Below are 14944 nucleotides of genomic sequence, written 5' to 3' on the forward strand. Positions count from 1 at the left end.
GTTTCCTGCATTGGCAGGCGGACTCTCAACCACTGCGCCACCAGGGAAGCCCTGTCCGCTTTTTAATCACCTTTCCATCAGAAGTGCCGGGTACCTAGGGCGCATTCAATACATATTTGTTGAATGAGTGAATGTATTGCTCATCTTTACCCTTTTGGTCACTCTCACTTCATCATTCCAATTTGTTAGATAAATATATGAATTTCTTAGAATTCCTACTTCCAGGTTTCCTCCCTTGTATCCATGCACTCGTCACCTTGATTCCCCACTCCCACCCCTCATATCTTTACTGTTGCATTTTTGCTCTCACTTCCTCCTTCAACCTCTGATACTTCTTAGAAAGCTCCCTACCCTTCAGGTTGACTTGGAACATTTTTATTTTTTATTAATTTATTTCTTTATTTTTATTTTTGGGTGTGTTGGGTCTTTGCTGCTGTGCACAGGCTTTCTCTAGTTGTGGCGAGTGGGGGCTACTCTTCTTGCGGAGCACGGCTCTAGGAGCATGGGCTTCAGTAGTTGCGGCTCGCAGGCTCTAGAGCACGGGCCCAGTAGTTGTGGCACATGGGCTTAGTTGCTCCGCGGCATGTGGGATCTTCCCGGACCAGGTCTTGAACCCGTCTCCTCTGCATTGGCAGTCGGATTAACCTGCCTGTGCCACCAGGGAAGTCCCTTGGAACATTTTTAAACAACATGTCTTCGTAGGCAAGAGTCACATTCCAGGCTAAGTCACATTGGATCCAAAGAAAGCTTTCCACAAATCACCCATGACCCTGGTTTGGGGGTTTATTTTGGTTTTCTTTGAGGAGAACTGAGAATCCTCACCGCCTCCTAAATTGAGATCATGGTCATTGTTCATAATTTGTTCAACAAATACTTATGAAGTACCTTTTATGTTCTAGGCACTGTGCTAGATGCTGGAACAAGATAGGCAAAGTCTGAGCACTCCAAAGGATACATACACAAAAGAGAATAATCATGGATAGTGATGAGAAGTGTCCTGGCTTGAATCTAGTTATTTCTAAAAGAAATGACTAAGAATAAGATAGGGTCCAATTCTGCCTATTGTAACAAGCTTTAGCGTAGGAATAGGTTAACAGTGGTGGCAAGGTATGGGGTTAGAATACCTTGCCCATTCACATTTATTACCTTGTTCAGCTTTCAGGTGGGAATGTGGGGCAGGAATTCTTTGCATAAACTGGAACTAAGGTCTGAGAAATGCCAATTGACTTGCCCAATATGACACTGCCAGAAGACCACTCTGCACTGTTCTTACTCTGAGAGGCATGATTAAAATTCTTAAAATCATCTTCACTGGAAGCTCTTCAAGGTAGGAATCAGTTTCAAACCTTCAGGGTAATGGTTTAAAAATTCTTCTCAAAGGGAGATACCAGGGACTTTCCTGAATCTGAATTACCTGGGGCGTATTATAAAAATGCACGTTCTCGGTGCCCATCACGGACCTCTCCAACTAAACTCACTGTGGATCCTGGGGATATGCATTTTTAAACTCTCAAGTGATTCTTCTACACATAAAAGTTTGAGAACTACTAGAAGAGTTTGGGTGGAAAACCTTAACCTTAATGCAGGGCTGCTATTTACCTTTGGGACAGATTTCGTCAGAATTCCGAAGAGTAAGCAGTGTATGTCCTTGAGCAGATGGAACTGCAACGGCTTTCTGGCCGGAAACTTTCTCTTTATTATGCAAGTATTTCTTGGAAATTGGGGGTTCTGCTGAGCAGGTGCTCGGCTGCTGGTGACTACCCGCAGTTCTAAGGTCTTTTGGCTTTTTTCCCCGACACCTTGTTTGTCAATGTCGCTTTCCACCAGGGAGCCAGGCGTTTGCCCCACCGACCGCGGTGGGGCGCACGCGGCATGTGTTGTCTGCTTATCCTCTCCTTCTCGGGTCCGCCTTGGCGCCCTTAAGAAGAGAAGTCCCTGGGAGTTCCTGCCTCTGGTGGCCAGCTGTTGCTCTCTTCTCGCGAGAATTGCTCCTCCCATCCTCTTCTCTCTTCAACCCCCTCCCTTGGGCAGGTTCCATATTGGGTAAAATCTCGGCTCGCATAGAGGCCCGGGAGCTGTTCTCGCGAGAGTACGGCAGGAGGCTCCTGTTCGCTGGCTGTAGAACGGCGACCACTGGATCCTCCGCGGGCGCTGCAGCAGGAGCCGTAGCCCCGCGGCGCAGCCGGGAGTCGGCCTGGTCTGGAGAGGGTGCAGCGAGAACGTGGCGGGCGCAGCCTTGAACCCCTGAGCGTGCCCCTGCCCTTAGCAGGGCTCACCCCCGTCGCGGAGGAGCGTCCAGCCGCTGCGGCTGACAGGGGCCGCGCGCGCGGGAGTCGTCTGGGTCGCGGTACTCACACCTGCGCGGCCGGCCAGCGCAGGGTCTCCGCCCGTCCGGCCGGGCGACGAGGTCGGGGAAGCGGGTGCGGGCGCAGGCGGGGCCCCGCAGGGCCACCTCCTCGCCCTGCGGCCACCGCTGGAAGATGTCTCAGGAGAGGCCCACGTTCTATCGGCAGGAGCTGAACAAGACAATCTGGGAGGTGCCCGAGCGTTACCAAAACCTGTCTCCGGTGGGCTCCGGCGCCTATGGCTCCGTGTGGTGAGTGTCACCGGGCTCGGGGCCTCGGTGGGCTGGGTGGCCCTTTATGCCCCAGAGCCAGGCCTTCCCCCCACGGCTCAGCAATGCACCAAGCGGTAGGAATTTTCCTTGGGGGAGGGCATCCCTGCCCCTTCGACCCCTGTCCTGCCCTCCCTGTACCCCTTGCACCCTTCACCCTGCACAGCCACATAGGTGGTCAGCTGTGTGTGGGACGCAGGTCCATGGTGGGCGGTGGGTGATGGTGTTGGAGCCCGGCCCTGGCTCGCACCCTGCGCATTACCTTCTTGGGGGGTTGCTGCTTCGGGGACAGGAACAGGAGGGCCCTCTTTGGGGGTCTCCCTGCTGGCATCGAGCAGAAGGACTCTCTCCCGAGATGTGCCCACCTTGGGCGCCGGAGCCTGCCCTCGGAGCAGACAAGCCCGGGGAGCTGCCTGGAGAAACAGAAGGGCAAAGCTCGACCGGGAGACTGCCGTCATCTGAACAAAACTGAGGACGAAGGGCGTTCAGTGCGGGCTTTTTTGCAAACCTCTGTCGAAATCCCATTTTGAGAAGCGTTCTTTTTGAATTCGCACTTGAATTAGTAGCTATCCATAGAGCTTAAAATACCGACTTTATCTCGGTGAGCCCTGTGCCAGCTTGAGTGGTGTGCTTCCGATTCAGTTGAAAGCGTATTTCCTTTTCGCAGAGTGGGGGGTGGGTGGTAGTGCCTGCAAATACACTGCAGCTTGAGAAACTGGCGGCCTCACTGGTTAGTCACATACCACTGCTCGTTTAAGTATTGTTTGACAAAACAGTTTTCTCCTTTGGAGCAAGTGAGATTCAGATCCGATGCACGCCCTCAAGATCAAAAAGTTATTAACAATGCCGGGAGGTATTGTAAATATTTTTTAATTGCGATAATTCTTGTGAAATACTGATTTTGAAGTCCCTTTGAGAGTTTGCAGGGAACTTATGTACACTTAGAACCATAGGTACATGATATGGATATGGAATATATAGTAAAGGAAGGAAGAGACACTTTTGCAGCTTTAATTCACATTGTGAATGTGTTTTCAATTAAATGATACTGTAAAATGTTCAGACCTGAAATATTTCACTAACTTTTCTAACTTTCAAGGCTTTAAACACTATATTTTAGATGTGTTGAAATTTGAGAGCTTCTGATCTGAAGCTAATTCATGTAATTCCTGTGCATGCATCATTTGAAGGGAGGTCTACAAAATTATTTTTTTGTTTTGCCACAAATTCCAGGCTTTTGGACTTGTTAATCTTTAAATGTAATTCCTGTGTTTCTTAAAACCCCAGCATGAATTTCCGGTTTATAGAATCTTCTGGGTAATTGAGATTGTGCAATTGTGTCCAGCAACAGATCATATTGCATTTTCTGGTTCAGGCTGTTTGAGTTATGTTGCTGATGGCACTATGCTTGACATCTTTTTTTCATTTTTATAGTGTGCTGTTGATTTGCTAATTTTCGGAGATGTGTTTGGATCATTGATCCTTTAATAGCTCATTAGTTTACCTCCATTTTTCATTCTTGAATTGACACATTAATTTTTGTGGTACCGAGTTTTTGTTTCCAATAATGTTTAAACCTTAAGGAGTGATACAGCAGAACAGCTCAACTATGGGGAGTTTAGTGAACTTGAAAAGAATTCCTTGCAAGGTTTCCCTACCGTTGGTGTGAATAGCTCTGCCCTAGCTCTGGAGATCCAGATTTACAGCAAAGTGCCATTAAAATGAACTCCGTGTTTTTTTTAGTACTATACTTTTCTGGTTTTTAGAAACCATCAATATCTGACACTTGGAAGTAATTTTGTTAAACAGGTTTTTAAAAGTAGGTGATACATTCACATTGTATAAAATTCAGAAGGTATAAAAAGATAGTGAAAAGTTGCCTTCCCTTTCTTGTTCTCCAATTTTGCTATTCCTTTCCTCAGAGACAACCACTGTTAAGTCTCTTGTGTGTCTTTCCATGGAGGCAGTTCTGCTAAGGGTATTTAAGATGTAACCTATAGCATAATGGTGGAGGAAAATAAACGATATTATGTGACAGTTGGCCATAAACAAATGTAACTGATTTTGGATTGAAAGTATGAGAATTTAGATGTACAAGTGTTATCTCATTCAGACTAGTTATTTGAAGTTGTTCTTTCAATTAACAACTTTCAGGTGTGGCAGAAAACTTTGTTTTTAACTTCTCTTAGAATCCACTTTGGAGGCTGTGTTATTTTTCACTATCTTCATTTTCTTGAGAGCAGATTTAATTTTAGGAAATAACAAAATCAAATTGAATCTGAAATAATTTAGAAAATTGGACTGAAGTCTGGTGAAAAAGATTAGGCAGCCAGGTTGATGATACTCTTTGAGGTCAGATAGAAGTTGTAACCATAAAGTAATGACACAGAATTTCCTGTGTGACTTGTAGAACTAGATCTGAAGTCTGTTCCAAAAAAGAATCTCTGAAAGTATTTCAAGGAATGCAATGTCACTGAAATAATCTGTGTCAGTTTCCTAATTTGATTGCTCTGAAGTGGATACACTTTGATGTGTAACTTAAAAATTTTTTTTAAAAATATTAAGCCAATTTTCAGTATTTTAATTTGTACTAAGTATATAGTAAAGCAAGTATGTAGCAATCTGAGTGATAACCAACCGTGAATTTAAAGATCAAGGAATCAGACTAGAAATTTGGGAATTGATAGGGTTTTACAAATATGCCTTTCCTTTTTAAGGGGTAAAGGGAACTAAACTAAGTCTTGCAATTTTAAGGAACTTTGTTGTCTGTGAGGGGAAATGAAGCAAAATTTTTTAAGAACACATTGTTGCACAGCATTAATTTTGTGGTTTGGGGACAGAAGGAGAGGGCTTGTGGTGAGTTTAAGGAAATATAAACAGGAACTTAAATGCCTTTCCTCTGGTATATGGGTTTTCTGGACACTTGCCTCTGATTACAGGAGGTGGGGCACTGGTACCATAAAATAGGTGAGAGTTGAGAATTATTCTTAAATCATATTCAATCATTTATTAAACAATATTTATTGAGTACCAACTATGGACCAGATAGCAGGCTAGGTTTCTTGAGCTAGAGTGTTAAGCAAGACAGAATAAGACAGTCCATTCCCTTATAGGGTTTATAGCCTGATGCAAGTAATAACTACATTTATGGATTGTGTTCTATGTTCCAGGCATTGTGCTATGCATTTTATGTTTATCATCAGTATATAAAGTGTATAACAAAACTTTTGGTAAAAGGATGGCAAAACTTACTAAGAAATCAAATCCAACTTCCTAAATGCTTTGTGAAACAAGATTGTGTGTAAATAACTGTAATAAAAATAAGTGAAGGACTTCCCTGGTGGCGCAGTAGTTAAGAATCCTCCTGCCAATGCAGGAGACATGGGTTCGAGCCCTAGTCCGAGAAGATCCCACATGCCACGGAGCAACTAAGCCCTTGCACCACAACTACTGAGCCTGCGCTCTAGAGCCCGCAAGCCACAACTACAGAGCCCGCGGGCTACAACTACTGAAGCCCACGTGCCTAGAGCCCATGTTCCACAACAAGAGAAGCCAGCGCAATGAGAAGCCCGCGCACTGCAACAGAGTAGCCCCCACTCACCACAACTAGAGAAAGCCTGTTCGCAGCAACGAAGACCCAACGCAGCCAAAAATAAATAGTAAAAAAAAAAAATTTATTAGAAAAGAAGTGAAGCTAAATTTTTTTAGTATTAATGGCCCTTCACCATTTAAAGTCTTTTCCTTTTTTTAGCATGAGCCAGGGCATGAATAAATAAAAGCACGTCATTATTGAGTATGCAAAGGTGACTTTCTTGACTCCTAATGAGTGAGAGGGATGTGCTGTTTATTTTCCGAGTGGTGATAATAGGCCCGGGCTGATGTTGCTTCCCATTTGCTTTCCTTTGTAACCAAAAGCAAGGTGATTGGCTGCATGTTACCAGTGCCAACCAATAAATAGTTAAACACAATGGCAAATATTTGTATTATTGATACACACTTTTAAGAAAGAGTTCAGTCAAGTTGGCTATAAAGTCATGCTTTATTTATCGGATTCCATTTTCCGCTGACTCCCATTTTAAAATAAGGATATCCTGAACCTCTGGCTTTTCAGTTCTGCCAGTTTAATTTCTTGATACTGAGGACTGTGCTTTTGATTTCTCTCTAAATCAGCCTCAGAGATGATCTGCATTGACTTTGCCTTTCATGGGCAATAGTGCAGATGGTGCTGAGACCCTGGGGCTTAGGATTCAAAGGTGGAAGAAGTCACTGTGCTAGATCCCTCTCACTTTAGTATTAACTGACATTTTTATGGGATTTTACACTTCATAATGTATTTGCATTTCAAAGCATTATTATTCAGTTTTCACTGGCTCTCTGAAGGCTGGTATTATTAACCCAGTTGTATAGTTGAGGAGCTGGACTCATTAAAGGAATGGCATACTTGTCAGTGCTACTTTGGATTTGGTTCTGGGGTTTCAACACTTGAGAATTCTCCTTTCCTGTACCTGTAGACTGCTAACATTGTGTGGTGGCACCTTCTCTTGTGCTGTTTGCCTCTCCCCTCCCTCCTTTTGTGAAGAAAGGGGTTGCTGGGTCACTTGAAATAGTAGAACTATGACTAACCAATCCCACCAATGTCAGCCTAGCTAATCTGAGGTAATGACTTATTAAAGTCACATCTCTTCCTCAGAATTGATAGACCAAAAATGGACTCATTACCCAGATTAAATTTTTTTCCCAAAGGATCACCAGTGCGACTAGTTAATTCCTGAATTTATGAATCCCCTTGGCTTGAAATTCTTCTGTGCACATTTTGGAAAGTTGAGATTCTCTGTATGTGCTTCTGTTATGTAAGTATAGTATAGGATATAAATAGAAATAACTGCCTCTCTAGGCCTTTGAAAATACACTGGACTTTTGCTCTTTACTGTGAAATTTGGTATTGATTTGTTTCTATCCAAGAGATACAATTACTATAGAGCTCAAAAAAACCTCATTATAAAGTGGCTTCCCCTGACTCTGGAACCTAGGAATATCATTTCATGGTTGCCATGTACTTAGAAGTGATGCACGAGTTTCTTCAGGACAAATAAAAACAAAACCTCTTTAAACTTGAAAAAAATTTTTTTTAATAAATGAAGCTTTTAGTATTAGAAGTAGTTGTCTTTGCATAGTCCTTCTGTAAGTTAAGTACATGTCTGTTAAGGATTTTTAAAATTAACCAGTTTCCCAGCATTTTAGCCTTTTGATAATTTATTCTAGGGAGGAAGTAGATGGTGGCCTGTAAATTCTGCACTTTAGACAAGTGGACAAATGGATCCTGAGCTTGGCTCCTAGGCTGAACGTGGGGGAGAAAGTACAGAAGAGAGAGGGGTGTAGAATGATCCCTAAGTTTTGGGCTTGGACAAATGGATATATCTAACTTTGGAGTCTTATAGGGAGAAGAGGATGGGTTCATGCTAATCTCCTTGAGGCCAGGACTTTGTGTTATACCGATACTTTGAGCACCTGCTATGCGTGGGTCACTCTTAGTGCTAGAGTTTGAGCAAAACAGACAAAAATTTCTGTCCATAAGAAACTATATTCTGGGCTTCCCTGGTGGCACAGTGGTTGAGAGTCCGCCAGCCGATGCAGGGAACACGGTTTCATGCCCCGGTCCGGGAAGATCCCACATGCTGCGGAGCAGCTGGGCCCGTGAGGAGAGGCCACAACAGTGAGAGGCCCGCGTACCACAAAAAAAAAAAAAAAAAAAAAAAAAAAAAAAAAAAAGAAACTGTTCTAAGGGCAGGGGAATAAAAGTAGACAATAAACAAAAAATTAAAATTTATAACATGTCAGGTGATAAATACTATGGGGGAATAAAGTAAGGAACAGAGAGGGAATACTGGGATGGCTGTGTTGCACTTTTAAGCAGGGTAGACCTCAGTGATAAAGTGACAATTGAGCAATGACCTGAAGGAAGTGATGTAGAACACTGGTTGAACCTGAATGGGGAGGGAAGAACAATTCTGTCTTGAGGGATCAGCACATGCCCTGAGGCAAAGGCCTCATTCTCTAGCATAGCTGGAAGACCAGTATGGCTCAAACTGAATGAACCAGGGGCCGAATAGTAGTAGGGGAAGCGGGTGGAGGGGCTACAGAGGTGCTGGGATCATAAAGGGTCTTATTTGCCTTTGTAAGAATTGTGCCTTTTACTCCGAGACGGGAGACCATGGAGGGTTATAACCAGAGGGGAGACATGATCTAACGTATGTAGATCACTCTGCTCTGGGGTCCCTGTTTTTTCATTTCTGTTCCTCACCCATTTAGAGGTGCTAACTGTAGTTTAGGGTAGAGTGGGGGCGTCAGATGAATTGGTGCACAGCCCTGATCCATATTCAACAACTTATTCCAGAAGGCTCAGTGTACCAGAGCCAGTACTTTTGGTGGGCCCTAGAAATTCAGGGTATTCCAGTCCAGCTCTTTAAATAACATGTGGAGCTTAACTTCACTTTTCAGGTTTCTGTTGCCAAAAGGAAGGGAGCAAAGAGATTAGCTCTAGACTTCTGACAAAAGAAGATTAGCCTGCTGGCAGGTTGAATGTTTTCTAACTTCTTTGGGCTTCTAGGTTTTTTCTTACTATTGGGTTATTTTTAAAAAGTCATTTTTACCGTCTTTCAACTTTTAAGATCTCATTTATTTTCTGTTTTATTTGGCCCTGTATCTGCTTTACATTCCTCTGCCTTGCCCCTATCACAATAATTTTAGTAGAGGTTGGATTATTGTTACCTGTTAATAATGTTTTGGCTAGGAGCCCCCAATGACTTCTCTGTTAACTTGAATAAATCTTATAGATTGACAGATTCTACACATGTCACTGTATAAAAACCCATAGGATTTATTTACTTTTCTGCCTTTATAGATGCAAGTTTCTCTCTTTTATGAAAGCCGTCCCCCTTTTACTGCTCTATCATCTAGTTGCAGAAAATAAGTGTTCCTAAACAGATTCCCATGACAACATAACAAAAAGGTAATAGAACAAATGTTTATTTTGTCTAGACCTGCTGTCTGAGTAACTTTATACCCTGAACATTTTGGCTTCTGTTACTTTGAATGATGTTACAGATTTCCTTATTTTCCTCAAAACCTTCTCCTCTTAGGCCTTGGTGGCATTGTCACTATGCCTGTGACACGACAAAAGGTATGTGAGTGTGTGTCTTTACTGTCAGTCTACCTGCAAGTATGCATTGGTTGCTTTACCAAGCTTACGGTCCAGAGTGTAGGTATCACACATCATTATGCAAAAAAAAACTAAACCAATTTCTTCTTTGTTTTCTAAATTCATTAATTCAGTATGGCAAGTGCTAGGCACTGTAGTAGGTATTCTTTTTATAAAGACTGAAAAAACAAAAAAGCAGGAAGGGTTCCTGCTTTTGAAAATATCAGTCTGGGGCTTCCCTGGTGGCGCAGTGGTTGAGAGTCTGCCTGCCGATGCAGGGGATACGGGTTCGTGCCCCGGTCCGGGAAGATCCCACGTCCAGCGGAGTGGCTGGACGTGCCATGGCCGCTGAGCCTGCACGTCCGGAGCCTGTGCTCCGCAACGGGAGAGGCCACAACAGTGAGAGGCCCGCGTACCGCCAAAAAAAAAAAAAGAAAGAAAATATCAGTCTGAAGGGACACATTTATGTTGCTTTCTCAGAGATTACTTTGGAAGTCCTCAGTAGCTTTTCTTTTATGCATTCTTTCAGCTTAAGTTGCCATCTCAAGTCTACCTTTATATTTCTAATGCGTCCCTTGAAATCTTCTTTTAGGTTTTTCTGTGTCTCTCTTGAATCTAGTAACATACTGGTCACTTTTTACATCTAGGGCAACTTTTTGCAAGGATGTGTATTTGAAATCTGTGTCAGAGAGACCTTTCCATCTGATTCAGAACTAGAAAGCGATGACATCAGCATGTGCCCGCAAGAGGTCAGAACTTCTTCTTTTGATCTGCCAAGGGCTCAGGGAGGCTATGGTTTAGGGGAGGAAAGGGACAATGAGAGTAAGTGTCCGGTAGATCATTAATGCAGCCCTATAATTCCACATGGGGTAGTGTCTCTGCTGTGACTGTCTTCTCACCTGCAAATTATGTGCCCCTAATAATTATGCCTTTAGTCTGTCCTGTGACACGGAATTTGAGGTGTCTGGTTTACCCAAGTATTTTCTGAACTCTTCATTCTTGTATTTCCTTATCCCTGTAGTAGATGTAACTTTATTCCAAGAATTAAATGCTTTATTCTTAATCCCTAGTAGCTATTTCTTTTTCCCCCTTCATCTAGGGCTTTAGGTAGCTTGAACCTTCTTGAACTTAGACTTTTGAATACTAGTTTCTATTTATGTTTTCTTCTCCAGGCTACCAAATGCTTGTAAAAATCTTAGTTATCTTTCTCACTTGGTATAATAAAACATGACTCCTTCATGATTTTAGTATTAAATTGAAGTGAAATTTTGATGTTGGTATCTTACACTGATATGCTTTTAATAATTTCCTTATCTGACATTATAAGTTTGGCTTGATTCATTTTCTGATACCTAGGTTAGTGGCCTAAATGCCTTGTTCTTTGAATGATCTGCTTTGAAATTAGCAGTCTCAATGATATTGATGCTAAAGGGAGCAAAAGGGAAAAAATAGCAAATTAAGAGAACATGCAGTAAGTATTGTGAGCATCTATCAAGCTGTGCTTACATTCCCAAATACTAGAGTTACTCCTGTTGACATCTTGGATTGATAATTTTTTTTGTTGTGAGGACTATCTTGTTCATTGTAGGATATTTAGCAGCAACCCTGTACCCTACCCACTAGATGCCAGTTGCAGCCTCCAGTTGTGACAACCAAAAATGTCTCTAGACATTGTCACATGTCCTCTGGGGGCAAAATCACCTTTGGTTGAGAACTGCTTATATAACCCTATATATTTGGATTGACTGGCCCTGAGTAAAAACTATATAGGATAACTTGAACCTTCCACCTGCAAAAAGAAACACTATACTTTCTGTGCATATTCCCTTTGAATTCATTGTCTGATACAGTCTCAACAGTGTCTTGTTCATATACTGTACATCTAAATTTATACTTCCAAACCTAATATCAAGAATGTCTAACTCTGGATTTCAAGTCTATTGAAAGGTAATGTTTCATGCTTTCCCTTGATTATTTTTCTACATACTTCTTGAGGACAGTCTCAGAGATGTAGCACTAACTACCCTAGAATTAGATTCATGTTATAAACTTGTATGGTTCAGCCTTAGATATGTGGAACTGATATTTGAAGGAAGCTTACCATTAGCACTGATGAATGGCAGTGGTCATGAAAATTACAATCAGGGAATAAGCCAATTGCCTGAAGATTTCTATAACTAGGTATTAAAGCAACATAATTATGAAAGTTTGAAATGTGTATGTATTTTTATATTTATGTTTTAGATTTGCTGTAGTGAAAGAAATCTGTTGGTCATCCATCTGACAGTGTTAAATGCCCACCAGTGTCTAAAAGAAACAGACATAAAATATTAGTGAACTATGTATATATATGTAAAGGTATTGATGTATACAGAGATGTGAGGGCCCTCTGGGCTATAGCAGTTGGCATGTTTCATGAAGGAAGGATTTGAGGATTTTTAAAAAAATAAATTTATTTATTTATTTATTGGCTGTGTTGAGTCTTCCTTGCTGCGCTCGAGCTTTCTCTAGTTGTGGCCAGTGGGGGCTACTCTTCGTTGTGGTGCACAGGCTTCTCATTGCAGTGGCTTCTCTTGTTGCAGAGCACGGGCTCTGGGTGCGCAGGCTTCAGTAGTTGTGGCTCACAGGCTCTAGAGCGCAGGCTCAGTAGTTGTGGCACATGGGCTTAGTTGCTCCGTGGCATGTGGGATCTTCCCAGACCAGGGCTCGAACCTGTGTCCCCTGCATTGGCAGGTGGATTCTTAACCATTGTGACACCAGGGAAGCCCTGAAGGTTGTTTCGAAGGATGGGTAGTATTTGGAGTATTTCTAGAAAGGGAACTTCTTAGGTAACAGGAGAAAACATAGCTAAGAGAATTAGATATGAGATGGACTGCCCTGACAAGGGTAGTATCTCAGATAGGGTGAACCCAGTTGTGGTTTTCATTCTGGTTGTGTTTCAGAATCACTTGTGGAGCTTTTAAACATACAGGTGCATGGGTCATAACCCCCCAGAAATTAAGAATTAGGTCTGGAGTAGGATTAAGGCAACTGCATTTTTCTAGTCAATAGAGAGCTAGTTACAGTTTCTTGAGTTGTAAAGTAGGGAAAGAAAGTATTTTTAAATTGGTTTGATTGGAGTGCTACAGAATGGATTGGAGGAAGCAAATATATTGCTTTGTAAAAGTCTCTAGTAATTTATGTGCGTATCTGTTTAATCTGACTCCCCAGCTAGGTTTCTCAATTCCTTGAGGTCAGGAACTATCTGCTTTGGTATGTTTTTACTAATCTTGTATTATGTTCCTCAAGATAAACAGATAAATTAAACTATAGCTTCTGCTCTCCTTCAAAGTCTAAATTGGGAAACAAATATATACAGGAATACCTTTTTTTTCAGTTTAGTGTCTAAAGAATTGGCTGCATTATGTTTCTGATTGTGGTAGTTCTTAGATCCTATCCATTAACTGCTGAATAAATGTGCATTTTAACTTGAAAGGAAACGATATTTTAGTTTTCCGTAACATGACAACAAATGATCAAGGATTTGGGTCCTTGGTTATATTTTAATAACCTGCCCTATCTTACTGTTGTTTCAGAAATATACTCAACGTCAAATTTGAGAGTAAGAGATCTAAAATATATGTTGAGAATTTACTATGTGATAAACCCCATGCTGGAAGCTGATCATGAAACTATTATATAATAGCATGTTCATTTCCACTTGGAACATTTACTACTTGTCTTTTATAGTTCATAAAGTACTTATACATAATTATCTTATGTGAGCCTCAAAACAGCATTGTAAGATAAGCAGAGCTAGTGACACCCCCATTTTATTGACCTGGAAACAGGCTCGTAGAAGCTTTGGCCAAGATCACTTGCTAGGAAGTTCCAGAACCAAAGCTAGAAATGAAACCTTTTGACTACTGGTTTACTTTTTTCTATGTCAGACTGCCTATGTTTATGCTTAATAGAATTTTTTGAGATCAGATCATCGAAATACTGCAGAGACCATTCACTAGGATGTAAAACTAGCTTTGTTAAGTGGAATTTCAGAGGCTTTTTTTCTAGAGCAATAAAAAAAAGTACTTATCTAGTATTACCAAAAGTAAGCAAGGTATTTTCCAGTGTTTTGATTATTAAAAATCAAGTTGCTAAAAATAATGATGTGAAAATTATTTGATACTCCTCCCTTAAAGAGGTGGTGCTTTAATTCTCCTCCCCTTGAGTGAAGACTGTATTTAGTGACTCACTTCTCTAAAATATAGACTGTGGCAGGAATGATGTAGTGTGACTTCTGCAGGTAGGTCATAAAAGACATTGTGACTCCTGCTTTGGTCTTTCTCTGAGATCATCTGCTCTAGGGCAGTTTCTCAACCTCAGTACTATTGGCATTTGGGGCCAGAGTATTCTTTGTTTTGAAGGATATTTAGCAGTGACCTTGGCTTTTATCCACCAGATTCCACTAGCAACCCTCCCTCCATCGCCACCACACACTCCCAGTTGTCTTAGACATTGTCAGATGTCCTCTGAGGAGTAAAATTGCCCTGTGTTGAGAACCACAGGGCTGCTACATTGAGAAGACACTGAAGCAGCCCTATGGAGAGGTACACATTTCAAAGAACTGAGGCCTGCCAACACCGAGTGAGTGAACCATCTTAGAAGTGAATCCTCCAGCCTCAGTCAAGCCTTCAGATGACTCTAGCTTGACCAACATCTTGACTGCAACTTCAGGAAAGACCATGAGCCAGAACCACCCAGCTAGGCTGCTCCTGAATTCCTGACCCACAGAAACTGAGATACTAAATCTTGTTTAAGCCACCAAATTTGAGGGTAATTTATTATCTAGTGATAGATAATTAATACTCAAGTGTTACTATAAAAATATATATGTGTGTGTATATATATGTGTGTTTGTGTATAGATATGGATAGATAGATATGTCATATAAGATGGAGAGTCACAGACATAGCAAAACCCAAAAGTTGTGAAGTCATGTCAATGCCTGTTATGTACATCTCTAGTCACGATCATAGCATGTATTTGTAGGGTGCTTTTCTGGATATGAAGGCTATGAACACTATTACTGTACAAGACTTTTAATTGTAACAACAAGGCAGAGTTGATTGATGGTAATACTAAATAGTTACAAT

At 41.7% G+C, this 14944-nt stretch overlaps 1 protein-coding gene across 4 annotated transcripts in view; it reads left to right on the forward strand.

Moving 5' to 3' along the window:
• The first annotated feature begins 2053 nt into the window (after window positions 1–2053).
• Window positions 2054–14944, forward strand: part of MAPK14 (mitogen-activated protein kinase 14) — a 70174-nt gene continuing 57283 nt past the window's right edge. For 3 of the 4 annotated variants that reach the window (XR_009337657.2, XM_059076432.2, XM_059076433.2), the window contains exon 1: window positions 2054–2596. Coding sequence is in view for 2 of the 4 variants with exons in the window: in XM_059076432.2 (XP_058932415.1) it covers window positions 2481–2596 (116 nt within the window). In the remaining 2 variants the exon portion in view is untranslated. The remainder of the gene's footprint in view (window positions 2597–14944) is intronic. The other variant, XM_059076434.2, reaches the window with a different exon arrangement.

Source organism: Kogia breviceps, chromosome 10, assembly GCF_026419965.1.
Source record: "Kogia breviceps isolate mKogBre1 chromosome 10, mKogBre1 haplotype 1, whole genome shotgun sequence".
NCBI lineage: Eukaryota > Metazoa > Chordata > Mammalia > Artiodactyla > Physeteridae > Kogia > Kogia breviceps.